At 44.4% G+C, this 22,818-nt stretch overlaps 1 protein-coding gene across 2 annotated transcripts in view; it reads left to right on the forward strand.

Annotated features, from left to right (window-relative positions):
* Window positions 1-22,818, forward strand: part of RORA (RAR related orphan receptor A) — a 368,537-nt gene that overhangs the window by 239,167 nt on the left and 106,552 nt on the right. For both annotated transcript variants that reach the window (XM_080980776.1, XM_080980773.1), the window contains exon 2: window positions 5,782-5,811. In XM_080980776.1, the coding sequence (XP_080836902.1) occupies window positions 5,782-5,811 (30 nt within the window). The remainder of the gene's footprint in view (window positions 1-5,781; window positions 5,812-22,818) is intronic.

Consider the following 22,818-nt stretch of genomic DNA (forward strand, 5'->3'; position numbering starts at 1 on the left):
TCGGCTGCGGCTCCAATCTGGTGGAACACTCTGTCACAAGAGACTAGGGCCCTGCGGGACCTGACATCTTTCCGCAGGGCCTGCAAGACAGAGCTGTTCCACCAGGCCTTTGGCCAGGGCCCAGCCTGACTCCCTCCTCTGGCAACCTGCACAGAACTTTGCTTAACGGTTGCCATTAATTTGATTTTAATTAATTTTTATAATGAAATGTTTTAGAATGTTGGATTATTTGATTGTTTGATTATTTGATTGTTGTTAGCCACCCTGAGCCCGGCTTTGGCTGGGGAGGGCGGGATATAAATAAAATTTATTATTATTATTATTATTATTATTATTATTATTATTATTACATGCCAGTCTAGTCTTCCTCTTTGCCAGGCTCCCTGTGAGCTCTGGAGTGCCATCCACCATCTTCATTGCAGGCTTCCAACGCTGCTAAAAGTGAAACAGAAGGTGTGAGTTAGCAGGAAACATAGTGGAGTCTGGGAGGCAGTTGTTATTCAGACTCTTGTATACCATGTCAGGCAAAAGATGGAGAGTAAATATTTGAAAGAGCAATCACCCTTGAGTCAGAAAACATATTTTAATACCCAGAAAGCTCAGGTGTCTGCACATATGTTGGTGATTTAAAAAAAATAATCATGAGAACCTAAGGACTGACTTGCTCATTCTTACCCAAAAGCCCATCTAGACCACCATTCTGTCTCCAACAAGCCAGTGTGCTCCACCAGGACACTTACAAGTGGGTCCCATTTCCAATAAATGTCCCAGAACTGCACTGTGTCAGGGGCATTTTGGAAGGGGGGGAGTAGCAGCTGGTGGCCAACACTGCTGGTGGCATAAGGGTTGATTTGGTGACAGCAGCAGAAGAATCATAGACTTGTTGGGTTGGTAGGTACCCCCCCACACACAAACACAAAGGGTTATCCTGCAATCCAGGAATCACAACTACAGAATCCCTGAGGCCATCCAACCTCTGTTTAGAAACCTCCAATGAAGGAGAACCCACCAATTTCCAAGCCAGTCGGTTCCACTGTTGAGCAGCTCTTGCCATCAGAATGTTTAGTTGGAACCTCCTTTATTGTAATTTGAATCCATCAGTTTGGGTCCTGCCCTGTAGAGCAGCAGAAAGCAAGCTTGCTCCATGTGACAGCCCTTCAGATATTTGAAGATAGCGATCCTGCGGGAGGCAGTGGAAGACAGAAGTGCCTGGCGTGCTCTGGTCCATGGGGTCACGAAGAGCCGGACACGACTAAACGACTAAACAACAACAACAACATCCTGTCACCAATGAGAGATGGAAAGCTATGTGGCAACCATTCCACATGGAGACTGTTTGGTGACTTCTCCCCATTACACACCTGTTTCAGCACCTGCAAATGTGTGGCCATTTTTTATCAGTCTTAAACCCTAGCTAGCTGTGTCATAAGTAATTTCAGACTATGTGATGCTGGCTTAGGCCAGAATATGACCCCAATTTTATACCTTTTATACAGCATATATGATGGAAATGTTGAACTCAGTGGGACTTACTTTTGAGTAGAAGTGCATAAGACTGAACTTAGGCATCTTTGTGTGTGCATGTCTTTATTTTAAAGTGAAAAATTGAATAGCATGGATAGCGCTTTTTGAAGTTGCTTAGCAAAGGTCAAGAAATGACTTCTTTAAATGAAACTGTGACTTTTCTGGGGAGTGGAATGTCTTGTTGTTGTTGTTGTTGTTGTTGTTGTTGTTGAAGTGGTAGTAAATGTCACCATATGTATATTGTATGGGGGAGAACCCTGATAGATTTTCTGTGCAAAACAAAATAGTTGCTCACAACAGATTATTCTGTGCTCTAAGAAGTTAATCAGCCTCAGATATATACACATATATATTTGCATTGATCAGTAATGTCAGATGCAAATGCCCAAAAGATTGATTGTGCGATATTGAAACATTTGCTCAGTGATAGACGTGGCCGTGTTATGTTCTGGTATTTTCATGACATTTCCTTTTGCTTTGCTCTGAACACTTGCTCACTGATGTCAGGGAGTTGGTCTGAATTAGCAAGACGACATGGATCCTTTTGCTGATAACAGTGTGATGAGAACTGTGTCCTTTGAGCAGCACAGATTGCATGGAAGTGATTGCAGGAGCTTAGTCTTGAATGCAAACACTGAAATGTCATTTATATATAATCAGGGCCTATTGGTTTGAAACAACTTTCCCATTTTTGCAGCTTACATTTTTGAACAAGTATGCATGCTAACAGGTTACTATAACAAATCTAATTTGTCTGTTTGCAACAAAATAGAGTTTATTCACTTTAGAAGTATATTCAAAGATTGAAAAAAAATGCATGAAAACATGGAGATTGCATGCTATCTGCATGCCATATATATGCTTAGAGATGAGAGACAGATTTCTGCTTGAGTCTCTTTGAACACATGCAAGGAGATTAAGAAAGATGATTTCTTAAAATTATGTATGGCATGGAGAAAAGTAGACAGAGAAAAGTATCTCCTCTCCTAATGGTAGAACTGATGGACATCCAACAAAGCTGAACTTTGGAAGATTTAGGACGGATAAAAGGAAGCACTTCTTCACACAGTGCAGAGTTAAACAAAGGAACTTGCTTCCACAGGAGGCAGTAATGGCCACCAAATTGGAAAGCTTTAAAAGAGGATTAGATGAAGGCGGAAGCTAGCAGTGGCTACTAGCCACAATGGCTATGCTTTGCCTTCATGGCCAGAGGCAGTTATACTTCTGAATGCCAGTTCACACAGGAACAGACCCTCCCAGTGTCCCTATTTTCCAGGGACACTCCTGGATTTACAGAAGTCGTGGGTTAGTGCTACATACAAGCCATACTATTCTGAGCTCTATGAAGAGAATTATCAGATGTGGCCTCTGGCAGGAAGACATGTAGTTTTTAGTGTCATCCTATTCTCCCCAGCTTCTGGGTGTTGTTGTTTTTCTAATAAACTTTATTTTAAACCAGTGGTTCTCAAAAGAGTACTGTCAGACCTTCCAAGTACCTCTACTTTCCAAGGACAGTCCCAGATTTACAGAAGCTATCCCAGTTTCTGATTTGATCCTGGAATGTCCCACTTTTCCTTAGGATGTCCCTATTTTCATCAGAGAAATGTTGGAGGGTATGGAGTTATGCGACCCCCCCGAGCCACCTGAAGGCAGTCCTGTATAGGGAGGTTTTTAGATATTGAATGTTATATTATGTTTATATATATATTGGAAGCTGCTCAGAGTGGCTGGAGCAACCCAGTCAGATGGGCAGGGTATTAGAGAATACAATTGTTGTTGCTGTTGCTGTTGTTGAATAGGACGTCCCTATTTTCATCAGAGAAATGTTGGAGGGTATGCAAGAGGGGAGAGGGCTGTTGCGCTTGAATCCTGCTTGCTAGTTTCCCACAGACACCTGGTTGAGCTTGAGTTTTGCTTGTGGGTTTCCACTATGAGATCAGGATGAGTCCTTGGCCTGATCCAGTTGGCTCTCCTTATGTTCTTATTTGCTTGCTTGTTTCCTGTGAAACACCTCAAAGCAATATAATAATAAAAGCATCAACATTAAAAAAAATTATAGAAAACCATGTCGTCTAGAAAAACAAAAGAATTTCTAAACTACAGAGATAGAGTGGAATGAAAATCCCCACTTCTATAAGTTGCTTGTGGAAAGAGAAAGATGACATGAAAGTTAAACCTGCAATCCTAGGTGCACTTATTTGGAAGGAAGATCTGAACTTATGTGCTTAGGATTGGGCTAAAACTGGCAAGAGCTGGCAGTTCCTGGGCAAAATAGCTTTTCTACCAGAGATGGAAAGTTGCAATCCAGGCTGTCTGATTGTTCCATACAGACAATTTCCCCACTCACAAGCATTCAAGGCGTGCATGACCACACAGACACAGTTTTCATCACTGGCAGGGGGTGGGGCAGGGGTGTAACAGGGATTGAATGGGGCAGGGACAGAATGGGGGAATCCCTGCTCATGTATGTCCCGGTGACATATGCAGCAGCTGAGAACAGAACCCCTACATAAGTGACTATTCCCTGCACATTGCCAAGGAGTTGAAGGGCCTAAAACAAGAACTCCCGGAAAGGCTTGGTGGATAACGCTTCTGTGTTTCTAATCATCTTTTGGTCCCTGTGTTCAAGAAAATAGAAAAGATGCATCCCTTGTTGCCTAACTTAAAGTCTAACTTCAGAGGTCAGATTCTTTGGCTCCTAGTTCTGTCTCTTACACAGGAAGGTAGCTTTGATAAATGGTCCTGACTGAGTTTCAAGAAATTAAGTATTGGGTTTCCATAGGTTAAGCCCTGTCAGTCTGTTGCAGCAAAGGGTTCTAGGAGCCTTGGGGCACCTGAAAGAGTAACACATTTATTATGGCATAAGTTTTCATGAATTACAGAACATCAGAGTCAGTGGAGTAAGTGAAACCTTATAAACTGCTTAGTCTTTAAGATGCCACAAAGGTCTGTTGTATAGGGTTTGCTTGAGTCAAGTCTTTTTAAATTGTTTTTTAAAAGGCATATTAAAATGGGATTTTTTAATATAAAAAAAATACTTAAAGAAATATCACCTGAAATGCTGTTGGGAAGTAGCTACATCCATGGTCATTTTGTTCAGATGTGGCTTTCTCTGTCTTGCGTTCCTTACTGAAGTGCATGGAATCATTTTTAGTGGTCTGAACTCGTTCTACAAACATCTCAGCTCGGAATACAAATGAACTGATTCCTGATGCTGTGCTTACAAAAAGGATAACCTTACGTTCAGTTCCTCATTGTGGTGTGCTGGGTATGGACCTGAGCTGTAATCCTTGTTGAGCTGTTAAGTTCCCTAGTGATCTTGGATCCAGTTGACCCACCTCATAAGGCCATTTGAGGTCAAAGTGGGATATAAACCCTTAGTATGCCTTCTTGTGCTGCTTGGATGAGGGCATGGGATGCTGATGTGTTGGCTCCTTTTTTATTATTATTGAGAGACAGTGTGGTGTAGTGGTGAGAGTGTCAGACTAGGACCTGGGAGACCAGGGTTCAAATCCCCACTTGGCCATGAAACTCCCTGGCAGGGGAAGAGGAAGGGGGGTGCAGTGGGAGGTTCCGCCCCAGGTGTCACCACTAAGGGGGGGGTGACAAAATGCTGGGCGGCACTCACCGCAGGGCTTGCAGTGCTCCCGAGCCACACATCTCTCCTGGGAGTGACGCAGTGGCTTTGGCGCCCGCAGGCTCCGCGCTGTGTCAAACGGTCGACCTGCCACCTCCCCCTCAGCTGTAGGGCGGCTGAGCGGCAGGAGGCAGGCAGACTCCTTGGAGGCCCCGCAGAGCGTTCTGCCCCGGCTGGCCCTGCCCCCGCGGGTGGTTGGCCTCGCCCCTGGGCGCCAGGCATGCGCGCTGCCCCAGGCGCCTGGTCAGCTTGCTCTGCTGCTGCTCCCTGTGTGACTTCAGGCCAGTCACTGCCTCCCAGACTAATCTGCCTCACAAGGGTATTGTGGGGAGTAAATGAGGACAGAGGAGAACCATGCATGGCACCTCGAGCTCATGGGGGGGGGGAGGTGGGATAAAAGCCCAACAAAAAATGATAATAAATAGACAAAAACTTTCTCCTTTGGCTTGCTGCCAGAGTTTCCATTCTTGGTGTGTAAAGAAATAGACAACATAAGAAGCAAAAGCTTTAATTAGTCTCAAAGGTGCTATTGTGTTTAGTTTTTAAATGACTGCCCTCTATGGCTAGTGGGATGGTCCCAATCAGTTTGCTAACAGTGACTCTCCTCTCTTTCCCTCTAGGTATTTCTGTAACAAAGAAGACCCACACATGTAAGTAAGGCTTTCTGATTTGGTCACTTTCTCTTATGCACAGGACAATTGCATTGGTGGGATGATGAGTGTTGCCTTTTTGTTGGGTCCACCATTAACCAATAAGCTTGGAGGGCAGGGGAGTTGGAAAGGTGACGGAGCTCTTGCTTGACTTATCGGCTTGCTCAATAGGGGACCAAAGAGCTTATAAAAGGCAGAGGATATGCAGGAATTCTGGTAGACCCATGACTTGGGGAGAAATCCCTACAAGAGCTTCTTATCTCCAAGGCAGTTCCATCTTTGAGAAACAGAGAGTGATATGGACATAACTGTGGGATTCAGGCAAGGCATTTGAGGAGTCTCAGCAACTGCTTAGGATTAGGAATTGGAAGTGTCATAATTTCATATCTATGCTTGACAAATGCAACCTGAAGTAAGAGGAAATAATTGCTATTTTTCTGGTGTGAGGCAGAACAATGCCCATGTTAATCTTTGCTGTGCTAAGTCTCTGCCCTCTCTGCTAGCCCGGTGACTTTTTTTACCGCAGGTTCTTGTGGGCTTCTGTCAGTTGGGAGGCTTCGGTTGGAAATAATGAAGTGACATTTGCTGTTCACCATGCACATGCTGCACAATAACCTTAATAACTTTAAATTACCTTCCAGTCTTCATTATTTCAGAGACAAGTCTGAAAGAGGGATGGCAAAATCCTAAGGTTCAAATTACAAAAGTCCCGAATCAAGTTAAAATAAGCCCAAGTGGATTTGCACCACTTCCAAGGACATTATCGTTGGAAGCTTCCCAAAATTGGAAATGAAATGATGGTGGATCTGCTCTTCTTTCATGACTCTGTTATCTGTTATTGCCTTTTCAACAGAGTAAAACAGCTGTAAAGACATTGCAGAAATGGGTTATCACTCAGACTGTGCCTCCATCCCAGAAAAGCTTATCAACAGACTTGTCAGGATACTAAAACTCGCTTGGTGCAATGCCATCAGAGATGTGCCATCTGATTCTAGACTCTCCATCAGTGTAAATGGGCAATCTCATTTCCTCAACATTCATGAAACTGTTTAAATGATGTCTCAATCGAAGGAGTGTCACATTGCTTGTTAAAGTCGCTTTTTGTGGCCATAGTCTGCATTTTAAAGCTCTGTGTCCGAGCATCCTTTTATTTTACTTTTTTTGCTCCACAGCTTTCCTTGTGAAAACTCACTCTTTAAAGCTCATTTGGAGCAAACGTCAATCCACAGGAAACCCATTTGCTCTGATTCAAATTTAAAGAGCAGGTTTTCATGGGGAAAACTCAGGGCAAAACAAAAAGCGTTTGGACACAGAGAATTAAATTGTGGGCCTCTGCCTGGAAAAAATGAGGCAAAAGGAAAGTGTGGATAAGCCCTAAGCAGCTGAGACTCTTGCAAGCTCCTCCCAAACCCACCACTACCACTTGCCTTTCACCTTTTGTATGTTCTGCTCTGTTCTACTTCCTGCTGTGGAGCAAACATGAAATCCAGCTACCATTTCCCCAGATGAGGAAGGCTGGAGTTTGGAGCAGAGTGGTCAGGTGTTGCTCAGCAATGAAGTAGCTCAAACAGTACAGGCATTGGAGGACGTCACCCCTTCCAAACTCTGAATCAGGCCTCAACCCAAGCAAGTGCTTCCATGCGTTTCCTCCTCCCAAATAGCCTCACAGATACTTTCCCAGCAGCTTCAACATTCCTGCCTGACTCACCAGCTCCTCTGCTCTGGAGAGGAGAGACTGGTGACTGGAGCTTAGAGCCAGCCAGAAACCCAGGGAGTTGGTGTGGTGATCTCCAGTCCTGGGGCAGAGCTGTCCAGATTTGATGATTCCTCACTGGCTGTATGGAGATCTGCTGGAGAGTCCTGCTCTCCTTGTTCCTCCTCTGAGGTGACCTCAGATTTGAAGCAGGGTTGATCTCAGACATCTGCTTATTATTGTAGGGCAAGGAAAAGGGCAGAAGAGAAGACCAGCAGAAGCAATGAGAGCAGAATCCATGACCATTTTAGCTCCCTGTGTTTGCTTGGAAGGAAGCACCATCAATTCAGTGGAAGTTGCTTTCACATAAGTGTGCTAAGAACTGAAGCTACTGGAGGTGGAGGAACTCAAAGTGCTCAGTGCAGTCAGTAAAAAATTGCAGCGCCAGACCAAGTTACCACTTACCTTAATGTCATCATGCTGCATGTGCCCCTAACAGTGACAGCCAGTAGTGGAGAGTTCCTTGTGTGATGATGTCACAGTATGGGGGCGGACTGAGTCTCCTTCCCCTCAGCAGCTGCATTGAGCATGACCTGCATTTTTTATTTGAGCAGATGCACCTCAAAGCAAAGCATCCTTGATTTGAGTGTTGCATTGAACTATTGTCACTAAATTCCTGTATCTTGAGCCATTGAAGCCCCATCCAAATATCTAGAACAGTATAAAGAATAATATTAGGAGGTATTGATAATGGAGGAGGTGAGTTCACGAGTGGGAGGAAGGGGTAAGTAATTTGGTTGGTGGGAAGAATCAGATCTATCAATAGCATAAGGATAAGCATAATGACTACCAACTGAACCTGCACACTCAGGAGCAGTCCATCTCTGAATGCCAGTCGCTGGGGTGCAACAGTAGGAAAGAGCTCTTGCACGCCTGTCCCGCTTGTGCACTTCCTAGAGGCTTCTTCTGTTGGGGATCACAGTGGCAAGCAGGATGGTGGGCTAGACAGACCGTTGGCCTTTTCTTTCATTAACGTTAAAATCAACCTGCAGAGTTGATTCCGGGCTCGTATTTCCAGGTGGCTCAGAATAAATCTGAGAGCCTCTCCTGTTTTGACTTTGGGGTGTGAAGTCAAGGGAGGTTTTTCAGATTTTTGTTTTAAAGCGTGCACATCCCACTTTCCTCCAAAAGTCAGAACTTTGCTGGAGTGATAGTTAACGGTGTGTGGCTGTTAGCCCCACTGCCTCTGGAGAACTGGAGAAAACTGAATCCTGTCCCCCGAGGCCAATGAAATAGCTGTTTGGTCCCTCGTGTGTTTCTGCCTAATAACTTAACCGGGCAGCCTGAAGGTCCCTTGGGGGCTTCTCTGCAAGACTGCTCCCTCTCTTTGCTAAGATTGCTTATTAAAAATGATTTTATAATGAAGTTGCCTCAAATAGCAGCAAGTTTCTTGCTTGTCCTTGAAGCACTGTTTGCCCTGGTAAAATAATCCTCGAGACAACCATGCTCTCTCTCCTTTGCTTGGTTCAAACTTTTTTATAAACTACTATATTACAATTGATTTTTTCCCCCTTGGCGGGAGGGAAGGAACACCTGTTCCTCGCCAGCTGTTTAGAAGAGTTGAAATTCCTCCAGTAGCCATTAAAGTGAAACGTGTCTTATTTGTCTTTCATCCATAAGCCAGCCATCTATCACCCTTTGTTCCTTCCTCTGACATGCCAGCTGAGTTCTAGCTTTAATGGCTGGCTGGCTGGCTGGCTGGCATGTACTGCCTCTCCGTCTCGAGTCAGGCATAGGCAACAGGGTGCCCTCCAGATGCGACTGGACCAGCACGCCCATCAATCCTGACCATGGGCTGTGCTGGCTGCAGCTGACTGGAGGCGGAGTCCCACGATATCCAGCGGGCACCGAATTGGCTGCCTCTGCCTCAAGTGGTGGATCACTTGAAGTAACATGGCTGCTGCTGCATGGCCACAGATCAAGCGCACTAGATTCACCCAGCCATTACCTTGCCCCTTGAATGGTGGCCAGCAACCAGTATCTTCATGGTGTGAATTTTCAACAGACTCCAAATGCTCCCCAACTCTGCTTAAAATAACTTCTCCTGTATTTGCAAACACATGAAGTGAGTTAATTTGCCCACGGCCATAACATCCAAGACCTAATTCAGAATGCCCACAAATGCCTCACAATTTGTAACTTCTTTGCCACATAACTGAGGTATCTCCAACTTGAGTTGTAATAAGCGGAAGGACCTGGGCAGTCAAGGGCACACAGGAGCCCATATATCTCAGCTTGTTACAGGTGTCACATAATACCTGTTCCACATTTGTATGAACTCAGTCTTTTAGTGTGGCAGCACCCACACTTTGGAACTCCCTGCCTATTGAGATCAGGCAGGCGCCTTCACTCTACTGTCTTCGGCACCTGCTGCAAACGTTTAACAAGTTGATGAGAGTTTTAATTTGTTTTTAGTTTACTGTTATATCAACTTTTTGAAAGTCTTAAATAATTGTTATTAATTCTTCTTAGTGATAATTTTATTATTTTATCATTTTGTAAACCACTTGGAAGTTGTTGTTTTTACAATCAAGAGGTGTATAAATTTTATGAAATAAATATATAAATAAACTTAAGCCTCTGAGAAACAAGTGAAAAAGCCTTCCTTTTTCTGGCATGCTTTTGGAAGTTGAGTCAGCTCACACGCTTATTTTTGTCCTCTGAATTTGGTTTAGTACTTTTATCTATTAATGGTTCTGTGTGATATTATTTGAGCTTGTATTTCTTGATGGTTGCCGTCTTATGTTGAATGGCCATTTGCTTTCATGCTAATTCCATAGCAAATAGTGGATGGGAACTTTGCTTGTGTGTGATCACAAATGCCTTTTCACACTCCAGGTTCGGGAAACTCTTTGGGCAGCACAAACACACAGACCCCCCACAGTGAGTGCAAAAAGTCTAACGGGCCCCTGATCAGGTGTGGGCCCTCAGCAGATGCCCTTGGCGCTGATCTGGTTCACAAGTTATGCCGCAGCAAAACTGGGTTGGCCTCACTGAGCAGGCTATGGAAACCAATCCCAGCTTTCTGACGAGCGTACCAGATGGGCAGGGTTTAAATAATAAATTATTATTATTATTATTATTATTATTATTATTATTACCTGTAGGAAACTCACCATTTTGTTTTTTTGACACCTTCAGACATTAAACCTACATAACTTGACAGGTGAAGAGACTCTAATATGGTCGAGGAAAGGACTGGTGTTCTCCCTCCCTCCCTCCCTCCCTCCCTCCCTCCCTCCCTCCTCGCACCTGGCCTTTAACTAGCATCCACTAAGCTGGGCCATTTTATCCTGCAGGGTCAGCGTCTGCATTTGCCTCCCGGGGGATATGCCGGCATCTAATCCACCTGTGAGTTGAGAATGCTCAGTGCCATAATCCGGAGCTTGTAAAGCTTGCTCTTCTTAATCTGTGAGGGAATCGCCACATTGAGAACGGCAGCGGCCAGCCAGTACATGGAGCCGTTGCCAGATTCCCTTTGAGATAGAGTTGTCTTGCTCCCCGTGACCAGCGCCTCTCTTTCAAGGCCCTCTCCATAAGCTGATTCCTTATCTCTTATCGTTACCATTATTAAACCAGATACGTAGCTGGAAGGGTAGCCAGAGGATTCACATAGATAGAGGAAATGGATTTTCTGTCCCAGTTGGAATAGCCGCTTCTTCCTTCTTGGGAGTGAGCAGCAAATGTTGAGAGCAAATATTTCAAATTACAGTATCCCGGGGGAGGGGGGAATAAATAAATTTGAAGACTAAGGGTGTCCTCTTTCTTTTTAAGGACTCTCTTCTTTTCTTTCTTTTTTAAATCTCATCTATTGGCTTTTTGCAACTTGTTACGGCAAAGCAGTATAAGAACAAAGACATTCTTCTCTCTCTCTTTGCTGCTACATTAAATACCATCCTAGCTTTTCCTTCTTCCTCAGTGCTAATGACAACTGCTTCTTCAGGACAGGTGACGGAATGGAAGAATCCCTCTATTTCTGTTCCGTGTACTTTCCCTTGTAATCACTCATACAACTGTTCTGTTCCATATCTGCATTAATCTGCATTATCACTGTTTTTCAAAACCTTTCACAATTTTTTTAAATATCTGCACAAAAACAGGGTGCTAGTCACCATGGACAATTAAAGAATGATAACTTTAAGTATTTTTAACTGAGCTTTCTTTCCCCTCTGCCCTCCCCATTCCATTCTCCTTGTGTGCCATGTCTTTTAGATTGCAAATCAAAGGGAATGAATCCCTTACCAATAATCTTTCTAAGTCACTCTGGGAGTCTTCTTGACTGTGATTTTTTAAAAATAAAAATGCTTCAAATAATTTTCTCTCAAAATATGCAATTTAAACTGCATTTTGGCTTTTTTTCCCATTGAAGAACTGTGTTGCAATGTTTTTCCCCAGACTCAACACTCTTTGCCAACATTGCCTCCTTTGCCAGTATCTTATAGAAGTAGTTGGCACTCAGAAATCCAAAGTAACACATGTCTGTCAAACAATACCAGAGGCCGCACACCAGGGATTTTGGTCACATGTGTGCTACAGAACTGGTAAGAAATAGAGAGTCCTTTAAAACTTCATCATACCAAAGATGACATGGTGCTTTGAGAAGTTACAACAAATGTGTGAGGCCCAAAGCTGAAGCTTACCAGACTTTATTAACATTCTAGAACTGTTAAACATTTTTATGCACCTTTTATAATGTTACTGCTTTTTTATTAAAAATTCTACTGAGAAAATTAAATTGTTCAGTATTAACCACTCTCTTAAGTAGCAACTAGCTCCATCAATAAATCTTTCTCATTCATGAAAAAATTACAGAAGCTGGGCTTGGCAATTGAAAAAAGCTAACTCCTGTTGTTGCACTCAACAGGAAGCTGCAAGAAACTACATTTGCTCAACAAATGTATCCTAAAAAACACCACAAGCTTGCAAGCACGTGTCTGTCCATTCCCATATTGCACTTTCGCTGCATATCTAACTATGTAAGGGTGCAAGAGGCGATTATGGCAGCTCTCATAAGTTTTCCTTTTGATATCACCATCTACCAAAACATGTTGTTTTGTTTGAACGTCTGTCTTAATACTTCACTCCCAGCTGTGTGAACCATAGTTAATGACAGCCGTCCACCAGCAGACAAGTTTAATGGTCCATAAAAATCCCAGCCCTTGGGGTGTCACCGGATATTTATTGTTACACAAAGCAAAGGAGTAAATTTGTCACTTTCAGATTTAGGTGACTCAAATCAGCGCTTTAAAGCTGCGGGAAGTGCTGGCTTCAAATCACTTTCATTGCATCTCATTATTGTTGGTCGCAGATGTGATGATTTTGTTGTGGGAGGAGGGTTTATTTGCTTCTATCTTTCAACCCTGTCCCCTTCCCCTGTCCTGCTTGCACATGCCCTCCATCAAGCCAGATTCAACTGGGGGAGGGCCTACAAACATTTTGCCAGTGATGCAAGATATATTGGTTGCGGTTGCCCCAGGTAGAGTTACCATCAGATTTCAGGGCCCAAACCCCAAGTCCACATGGTTTTGTAGCATCTTTTACTTTGTGCTTCATTTAAGAACTTGCTGGCTGTTTATGGGGGGGGGGGAAACAGCAGACAGATGCTTTAGCAAATAATTCAGTCAATAAATCTTACCTAGTGGCAGACAGATGCTTTATTTTGGGGTGAAGGTCCCCTCCCCACCTCCAAAAAGAGGTAAGCGAGGTGCAATAGACTTTCCTCCAACTTCTATTCTCATTGATAATGAAAGTTGTGATTATTTCATCTGAGAGAGCTTCACTTGTCAGTATGTGAGCTGTTCTGCTTTCTCTCTCAACTTTCTGTCTAGTCATTTTCCACCTCCTCCCACACCCTGACAAGTATTTCAGTTGCATATTCAGTCCCTGGTTGATTCCTTCCAATGTTAAAACAGGCTTTCCTCTCAGCCTTCCCTAACCCAGTGCTGTGCAAATGTTTTGGACTACAGGTCTCATCAGTCCCAGCAAAAAATCCACAGAAGCATCCCCCCCCCAAAAAAAAACCCATGAGAAGGAAAGAGCGTGCTCAGTGGTCCCAGAATTCTGGATGGACAAGACCATTCCCAGCTGGAAATGGGGAAATGGTTTTGGGAGCAAAAATAGAATGGAGTGTCCTGAGTACATCAGCAGAGGACAGGAGCACTCTGGAGGGGAGGTTGTAGCCTCTGCCTGCTCCTCCTTGGGAAAGGGCGTGCTGTTAAAAGGATCTGGGAGGAAGGGCTCCAGGCAGGGGCTAGGGCCATACCACTCCTCCAAGGGGGACCCCAAGGAGAAGGGGTCCCCCTATTTGATGTAGGACATAGGGCACCCCCCTCCAAGATGTGGTTTACCCTTAAATGCACTTCCAGCAGATAGGTTGGAGTGGAATAGCAATGGCTTTACCCAATGCCTATGCCAAACCATTCACGACTGTAACCAATAAAGTTGTGGCCTTATTTGAACCCAAAGCCCAATAGGCTGTTGTCCATTGTGGTTATTTATCTCTCCAGGGAACTGTGGGGTCAGGGGGCCTTGGCACACAACACTCTGTGCTGCAACGCTTTGGTGGAAGCCCTTATTGTAGAAGTCATGATTTAATTCCTCCTCTGGTGAAGCCATGTCTTAAACAGGGTGGAGGAAATTGTATGTTTTTGACTCCTTGACACAAAGATAAAGGAGTCACATGCTCATGTTGTTGTTTTTTCATTGTGGGTGGGAAGAATAAGAAAATGTTGCTTGTCACCTTCAAGGCGCTGACCCTTCGTCTCCTGCAAGGAATAATTACTCATTTTCAGTTGCTTTCCCTAGAACTGCTTAATGAATGTTGCATAAGGTTTAGAAGTAGGGCAAGCTGATGGGATCGCTGCTCAGGTGCCTGGGAGAAGCCAAAGGGACAGCAGGAGCTGGAGGACAGGAGGGACCAGAGGTGACCTTACAAACTTCCCCTTTCCAGCTGTGTCAAACTGACCGAAATGGTGCCTTGTTCTCCCAGAGGTGGTCAAGGGGCTGGGGTTGCAGCTGGAATGACAGGAATGCTCCTCTGCTTTACGTAAAATGAAAAAAGAAATGAAATAAAATCCCTGCATATGGAAAAACAGCAGATCAGGGAACACAATCCCAGCTCTTATTGAAGCAAGGAGGAGGGGCCTCTTTTGCCTGTTCCCTTTCTGAGGCCACGCCCCACTGATGGGTGGGACCAGAGAGAGAAGTGGGCAGGGGCCGAGGTAAAAGGAGTCAGAGTAAAGGATGTGACGCTCACCTCTGTACAGACAGCTACATTCCAGCCACACAAAGGCAGTGCAGGAGAGGCAAGGCAAGTCAGTGAGGGGCTGGTCTGTGGTGAGGGGTGCAGTCTGGGTCCCCATGCTCCCCACCTCTATCTTAAATGGCAAATGCAAAATTGTGAGTCTGTGGAGTGGAGCTCAAGGTCATCGCCCTCTCCTCAGCTGCACAAGTGGGAGGAAGGCGCAGAAGTTCATCAAAATGAGTGGCGTTGTAACCTGTGCAAGAAAGTGCAAAACTCTCAGCACCATGGCAGCATGTGAGCATTTACCGCCATCACCCTGGCAGGGGGCTGGGAGGCAGCAATGTGTCAGAAAGCAAAGAGGTGCCCTTAGAGATACTATTGGGGGGAGACATCCTTGCCGAATTGAGCTGACTCTTATCTGCAGAACCCCTCCCTGGTTTCTCTGTCTTGGTCATGTTGGCGTGTGACCAGATACTGAGGACTGGGTTATAGAAAGAGAAACACTATCTGGACCTGCAGCAGAACGTTGTATTGCGGGAGTGCTTCTGTGCAGGAATCCTGCCAGTCACCCAAACCCATTTCTAGGACACCTTATGCCACCCCCACCCCTGTTTTCTATTTCCCCCACCCCACTAGTCAGACTGCATTTCATGAATGCTGAATGTGCACAGTTCCTCCTTAGGACCCCCCCCCCCCGCCCCACAAGTCTTTTTGTAATTATGCAAACCTTCAGATTCACCCCCATGCCTCGTGATACCTCCCCTGGTGCTGTTTTGGCTACGGAATGATCCACACTTGGCAAATGAGTTTCCTATTAGTATTTAATATAAGTTATGGAAAGGCAATGATGTACATTCAAGTTCTTCTGTGGACTCGCTAACCAAGGTGTCAGTTACCTAGAAACACCCAAGTGGTTAAACAGGGAGATGGTTATCGAGTCCCCAGAGTAAAAGGGGGTGTGGAGCACAAGATTTTGTGCTACATCCTTGAGGCAGAAACCCAGTCACAACAAGAGGCTGTGAACCACCACTTGGCAGCTGAAACTTAATTTACATTCTGACGTCACTGAGTACCATCCCTCCCTTCCTTAAGAGACTTTCTGGTCTGTCATTATTCCATGCCAGCTTAATAGATGAAAGGGGCCAATTTGCATTAAGAAGTAAACACTTATGCAGGAATCTGCCTCCCCTACGATGAAAGCTTGCAACATTTGAAACTTTTTAGTCTAGAAAAAAGGCAAGTGAGATGTGACATGAGAGACATGTATAAAATGTCATGGAGAACAAGGTTAGAGAAAAGTTTTTGTCCTTCTCTCATAGTACTACTACTACTAGTAATATTTTTATTATTTATACACTGTCCATCTGGCTGGGTATAATTCATGGGCATTCACTGAAGCTGAGTGTCAGAAGATTCACCACATAGTTAAACTCTGAAGCTCCCTTTGGCAGGAGGCCGTGATGGCAGCCAACTTTAAAAGAGGATTAGACACATTCATGGCGGAGGAGAGGGCTATGGGTGGCTACTAGCTTTGATGACTCCACTGTGCCTCCAAGGTCAGAGGCAGTAATGCTTCTGAATACCAGTTGCTGGAAACTGCGGGGGGAGGGGAGGGGTGCTTTGTGCTCTGGCCCTACATACAGTCACAGAAATAAGATGGGTCCTCAAAATACACACCTCAAGTGTCAAAAGCTGGGGTAAAGAGGTGCCTCTTCAGCATTCTTCAGGAACTATATAATGAGGATGCTGGCTCTAAGGGGAGGGAGTTCCCCAGTTTAGGTAGGGACCACCTCTCACAGGTCCCCTCTGAGGATGGAGGAACTACCCAGAGGGGCCCCTTCTGCCCATCTCAGCACCTGAGAGGGCCTGCAGAGAAGGAGACAGTCTTTTAGATATTTGGAACCTGAGTTGTTTAGGGCTTTAAACACTAACGTGATGTCAGGCTGCCAGAAAAGCCCTTCCGTCTGTGCCTGCAGTAATGAACCTTATTGCTCAGTAACCAAGGAGTCAGCACATTGTACATCCATCAGATAAGCAGGTCAGTTGCAGAAGCTAAAGTTCTGGCCCCTCTTCCCCCCTTATTTAGACCTCCCTTCTTGCATTTTTTCACCGTGACTCAGCTTTTCTTAATTGTTCTAGGCTTTTCTCGACCCTTCTTTCCTGCGCTGAGAGTGGGGGAGGAGAAGAAGCAAAATCAGGACTCTGTTACAGAGCAGGAGATGCAACCCCTGCTCCTTCTCTTACCAGCGTCTGTGGCTACCTCAAACTTCTCCCCTTCACTCTCTCTCTCTCAGCTGATGGTTCCTCCCTGGTTCAAAATCCCCTTCCCCCTCAGATTCCTCCTGGCAGCTGACACCAGTTTTCCTCGTCCAGCCAGTCCCTGACACGTGAGCAACTTCACTTGGGCCCAGGAATGGACTGGCAACCAGCGCAGCTGTTTTAAAATTGGTGTTCAGTGAACTCTAAATGGAACTCCATCTGGCTGCTGCATTTTGGACCATCTGAAGTTTCTGAGATCTTCAGGGGCGACCCTACACAGAGCACATTACAATAATCCTAATATGCTGTGACTAGCTGGCAACAGGAACAAACCAATAAGTTGTTAGAAATGTTTTATTTTGTCTCCCAATAAAAGGGTTGAGCAGAGGATACCCTCCCCCAGGAGTGAATGATGTTTTGTCCTGTTATGGGACACATTTCCCCAAATACTGACTCCCAGAATGTGGCGACTCTTTTCACAGGGCCACCCAATGTGCTGGTATGATATTATTGATGCACAGACTGCACCCAACCAGCCTGCACCCTTCCATTTCCTGCCCAATTCTGCTGGAATTTGCTCTCTTTCTGGAAGGCCCCATGGCAGGAGAGAGAGGCCTCGGGGCCTCACCCTCACAAGCACGTCACAGTCTGAAAGTCCACAAGCACTTGTGATGTTCAGAAACCACCCACAGAAGGAACTTGGGGAGCCCTTCCACTCTCTTTGACATACATGGCCTCATCTGCCCTGACCTTTCGCTGAGAATGCTATAAAATTATATGGGAGGATGGGGCAGTGAGGTGCCTTATTATTTTGCAGAGTGCCTGGAATGCTTTGGTGTATGGAATGCTTAAGTAGCTAATTGTTTTCCAACAAAATACAGTTTTTGCAGGCCAAGCTTTCATATTGGCATGTGGATCTACTCGCTAAAATAGGGCTGGCCAGCCCCCAGCAGGGGGAACAAATCAGCCCCTGCCTAAGCACATTGTTCTGCTCCTCCCAGACATCACCAATTTTGGTGGCAGCAGCACAAAGAAGAGCATTTAAAGTAGACATAGCACAGCAGTGGGTTGTAGGTGTCAACCTTTCTGCCCAGCACAAGACCCTCATGAGGGTACAAATTGCCCCCTCCCCAGTCAGCGATTAATCAACTGATGAGAAGGGGAAAGTAACACACACAACACTCTGCTGATCTGCCTGGGGCTGTGTGACTATGCACGGGTGAGAGTGTAGGTGCAAAATGTGGGGTGGTCACACAACCTACTCCTGGCATGCAACCTCCAGATAGTTTGGCCAAAAAGGGTTATCCACTCCAGCAGCGAAACCTTTGCATGCCTTACTGACGCTGCATGCCTAGGCATCTTTATTCAGATGAAAGTCCCACACTTTCATTGGGGCTCATGCTCAGGTAAGTTTGCATGGGACTGTAAACTTAGTTCTGATATACATGTCACAGAACCAGTGTTGGTGCTGCTGGCTGCTCTGCTCTCGCTCCCATAGTGGTGCAGGCAGAGGCCCACATGGTTAGGGCAGATGGCGCACCACCGCTTGCTTCAGAGAATGCGTTTGCAGTATTTTCCTAACTTGAATTAAACACAGATGCACACTTGTTTTAACCTTGGTTTGTTTAATGGGTAATCTCACAGACAAGCAACCAAGCTGCGGAAGGTTTCTCTGAAACTTGGTTTGTTTCCCACATGGTCTTGCTTTGGCAAAGCGTCAGGGGTGGCCAAGCAAACCATGGTGAAGCACAGCTGGCAGGTTTGGAAATTGTGCCAAACATTTGCAAACGAACAACAAACAATGGCTCTGCTATGTGGCTGGTTGCCAGAAAACAAACCAGGGTTCGTGGTTAGATTCAAATATTCAAACTATTCAACCCTGTTTTGGCTAAAGAAGCCATAGCTTAGTGTTACATACAAGTCAGGCTTTTCTGAGCACTATGAAGAGAATTATCAGATGTGGCCTCTGGAAGGAAGACATATAGTTTTTGGTGTCATCCTATTCTCCTCAGCTTCTGGGTTTTTGCTTTTTAAAAAAAAGACAAACCTTTATTTTAAACCATTGGTTCTCAAAAGTTTACTGTCAGACCTTCCAAGCATCCCTACTTTCTAAGGACAGTCCCGGATTTATAGGAGCTATCCTGGTTTCTGATTTAATCCTGTAATATCCTGCTTTTCCTTAGGACGTCCCTATTTTCATTGGAGAAATGTTGGAGGGTATGGAGTTAAGTGACCCTGAGCCGCCTGAAGGCAGCCCTGCATAGAGAAGCTTTTTAATGTTTAATTTTTTAAAAAAATTTATATATTTTTTTTTGTAAGCAGCTTTTAATTTTTTTTTTTAAAAGATATTTATTAAAGTTTCAAGAAATACAAAAAAAAATACAGAGTACAAAATAAATAAATAACGTTTTTAAAATATAACAAAAAAAATAGAGAATAAAAAGGAAACATACAAAATAAAACAGTTAAAAAGACATTGATTTTCCAAACCTATCTTCCCTACACTTATTTCCCCGGACCTCCTCATACCTCCCTTTTTTGTATTCCAGTTCAGTTTGTTAGTTCAGCAAATCCTTACCATTAAACTTTTACCCAATTGTTAACCTTTTTTCATATCTCTTAAAGCATTACAGCTAAAAACCTCTTAGTTTCTATCCAACATCCTTCTAAGATTCCTTAATTTTGCAATATTTCTGTAAATAGTCTTTAAATTTCTTCCAGTCTTCTTTCACCGACTCTTCTCCCTGGTCTCGGATTCTGCCAGTCATTTCCGCCAATTCCATGTAGTCCATCACCTTCATCTGCCATTCTTCCAGAGTGGGTAGATCTTGTGTCTTCCAATACTTTGCAATGAGTATTCTTGCTGCTGTTGTGGCATACATAAAAAAAGTTCTGTCCTTCTTTGGCACCAATTGGCCGACTATGCCCAAAAGAAAGGCCTCTGGTTTCTTCAGAAAGGTATATTTAAATACCTTTTTCAATTCATTATTTTTTATATGTTGGAAGCCACCCAGAGTGGCTCGGGCAACCCAATCAGATGGGTGGGGTATAAATACTACTACTACTACTACTATTAATGTCCATATTTTCATCAGAGAAATGTTGGAGGGTCTGTACTGTGTGCTGTTCTGGTTGCCTCATTTCAAAAATGATATTGTGGAGTTAGAAAAAGGTCAGAAAAGGGCAAAGAAAATGATTGAGGGGATGGAGCGACTCCCCCACGAATAAACGTTGCTGCATTTGAGGCTTTTTAGCTTAAGGGGTGTGGCAGGAGAGGATGGCAAGTGTGGCAGGAAGATTCAACGACAATCAAAGAAACATTTAAACATTTCAGTATAGTATAGCATCAGAACATGTATTTTTGCAGAATATGGATATAAATATTTTCAAAATAAGAGCAAGAGCTTCAAGTGACACTAAGGACAATCCTAGTTGTGTTTTACAATGTATTTCTTATCAAAAAAAAAAATTGATGTGGTGTGAGCAAATTTTTATCCTGAAAGTATAGCCCACAGAAAAAAGTTTGGGAACCACTGTTTTAAACATTCCAGAAATTAAAAGACGCAACCTAGATGTATACATCAGCAGAAGCTTGATTAAACAAATAAGTTTTAAGGAGGCCCCATAATACCATCGGACATGTTGTCTGCCTAAATGCAGGCTTCTAATGTTTTATTTTAGAGGAATGAGAGCCACAGATGTTAGAACTAAAACTTGCTTGATCAACTGCCAGGTATTGAATTGAAGGTCAGTTCTATCGTTAGAACGCTATCCTTGGTTCTCTTAACTGGATTTTACCTGATTGGCTCCTGCACTGCTCCCCCCACCCCCCATTTCCATCCTCTTTCTTTTTCTAAAACACACAGGTCAGCTCATGCAGTTAATTCTGCACAAAATATGGATACACAAAATGCATGATATGCCTTGAATATGAATTGTCTGCTTCGTTTTCCTCTCCTGTGTTATTTGATCTACAGCTAGAGGAGTCATTCCCAAAAGGAATCGGAGCAGATTTTATCTCCCTGTTTTGTAATTTAATTGATGTTTGTTTACACAAGTGACCTTGCCGGAGATCGCTAATTTGGCATTCCAATGTAAAAGCTTAAACAATAATTTAATTCTGTCCCACCAGGGAATGGTGATTCTGCTGCGATCCCTGTATCATTTGTTCTTGCAGCACTCAGGGTTTCCTGTCAGGTGGCCTGAGCTGATGCTGTTCTGTGGCTCTGAGGTTGAGTCCCAAGTTTGATCTCTGGCATCTCCAGGAAGAGCTGCTCAATGTCTCTGCTTGAGACGCTACCCCGACAAAGATAAAAGGCTGTCGGACCCTGCCCCAGGTTGCAGGAGCAACATTGCTGTATGCTAGATCCTGCCTGAGATCCTGTACCTGCCCTTGCCTGGTTTCCTGCCTCGTGTCCTGCCTTGGCCCGGTCAGACTGTCTCCCAGCGGAACCTTCAGATTCTGGACCAGTCCTGGACCGCATTTCACAGGTTACCCCCGGGCCCAGCACAGGAGGGCAACCAAGATGATCAAGGGTGTGGAAACTAAGACTTATGAGAAGGGCTTGAAGGAGCTGGGTGTGTTTAGCCTGGAAAAGAAGAGACTATGGTGGCTATTTTCAAATATCTCAAAGGGAAGCTTGTTTTCTCCTGCTCTGGAGGGTAGGACTCGAGGCAATGGCTTCAAGTTACAAGAAAGGAGATTCTGACTAAACATTTGGAAAAACTTTCTGACAGTGAGAGCTGTTTGACAATGGAACGGTCTCCCTTGGGAGGTGGTGGACTCTCCTTCCTTGGAGGTTTTTAAGCAGAGACTGGATGGCCATCTGTCATGGATGCTTTAGCTGAGATTCCTGCATTGCAGGGGGTTGGACTAGATGACCCTTGGGATCATTTCCAACTGTAGGATCCTGATTCTGTAATTCTATGAATCTGCTGTTGGTGCAATCTATTGGACAGACCTGGGTTCTACTTTCTCTACTCTGTGCATGATTTTGTAATTTTTTCATTGTCCTAAAACTTCTCCCTCCTTGCCCATGTTGCTTCAGGCACATTTATTCCAGTCTGCCTCACTTTTAGTACTATGCTTCCTTTGATGCAAAAAGTTGATGCCTCTTACACCATTTGAACTGTGAATGGCACAGTTGTGTCAATAAACAAATGTGGCTCCTCCCACTTGGAGCTGCAGTGCTTTGCATGTTTAACTGGGGAGTAGGCCCCGTTGAAGAGAATAGGTTTGCACCCTTGGGGAGTAATTGGCTGTTCATGAACCATGAGGGCTAGGATCCTGTTTTTTAAAAAACAAACAAAAGTAAAACAAACCGAGGTTAATGTGTTCTGTCAAGAGCATGTTAGCTGATCTGTGTCTGGGCCCCGCAGTACAGCAGAAGGATAAAATGTTTTTGAATGCAGAATTGGGCTTCCTTTTTTTTTTTTAAGTTGCTAGTCCTTATGAATGCACAGTTGTGCTACAGAGTGTGTGGGCCGCTGCTTCTTCTCAGAAGGCAGAAGAGTTGCTAAACAGGTTTCCCAGTGGCTTTGGGGTGGGGCTTCTGCAGCGCCCTGTTCTTTGCAGCTAGCAAAACAAATAACATGCAAAATTATAAAAACGGTGCATCATGTGAGTTGCAAGGACCTCGGAATTTACCATTTGATCTTTTTACCATACATGCATGGAGTTTTCAGAAGCATTGTTTGCATTGTTTGTTCTCCCCACAAGGGCACCATCTAGGGGGGCTGGGGGGCTGATTCC

This window comes from Podarcis pityusensis (assembly GCF_964106645.2).
Source record: "Podarcis pityusensis genome assembly, chromosome: 14".
NCBI classification, from domain to species: domain Eukaryota; kingdom Metazoa; phylum Chordata; class Lepidosauria; order Squamata; family Lacertidae; genus Podarcis; species Podarcis pityusensis.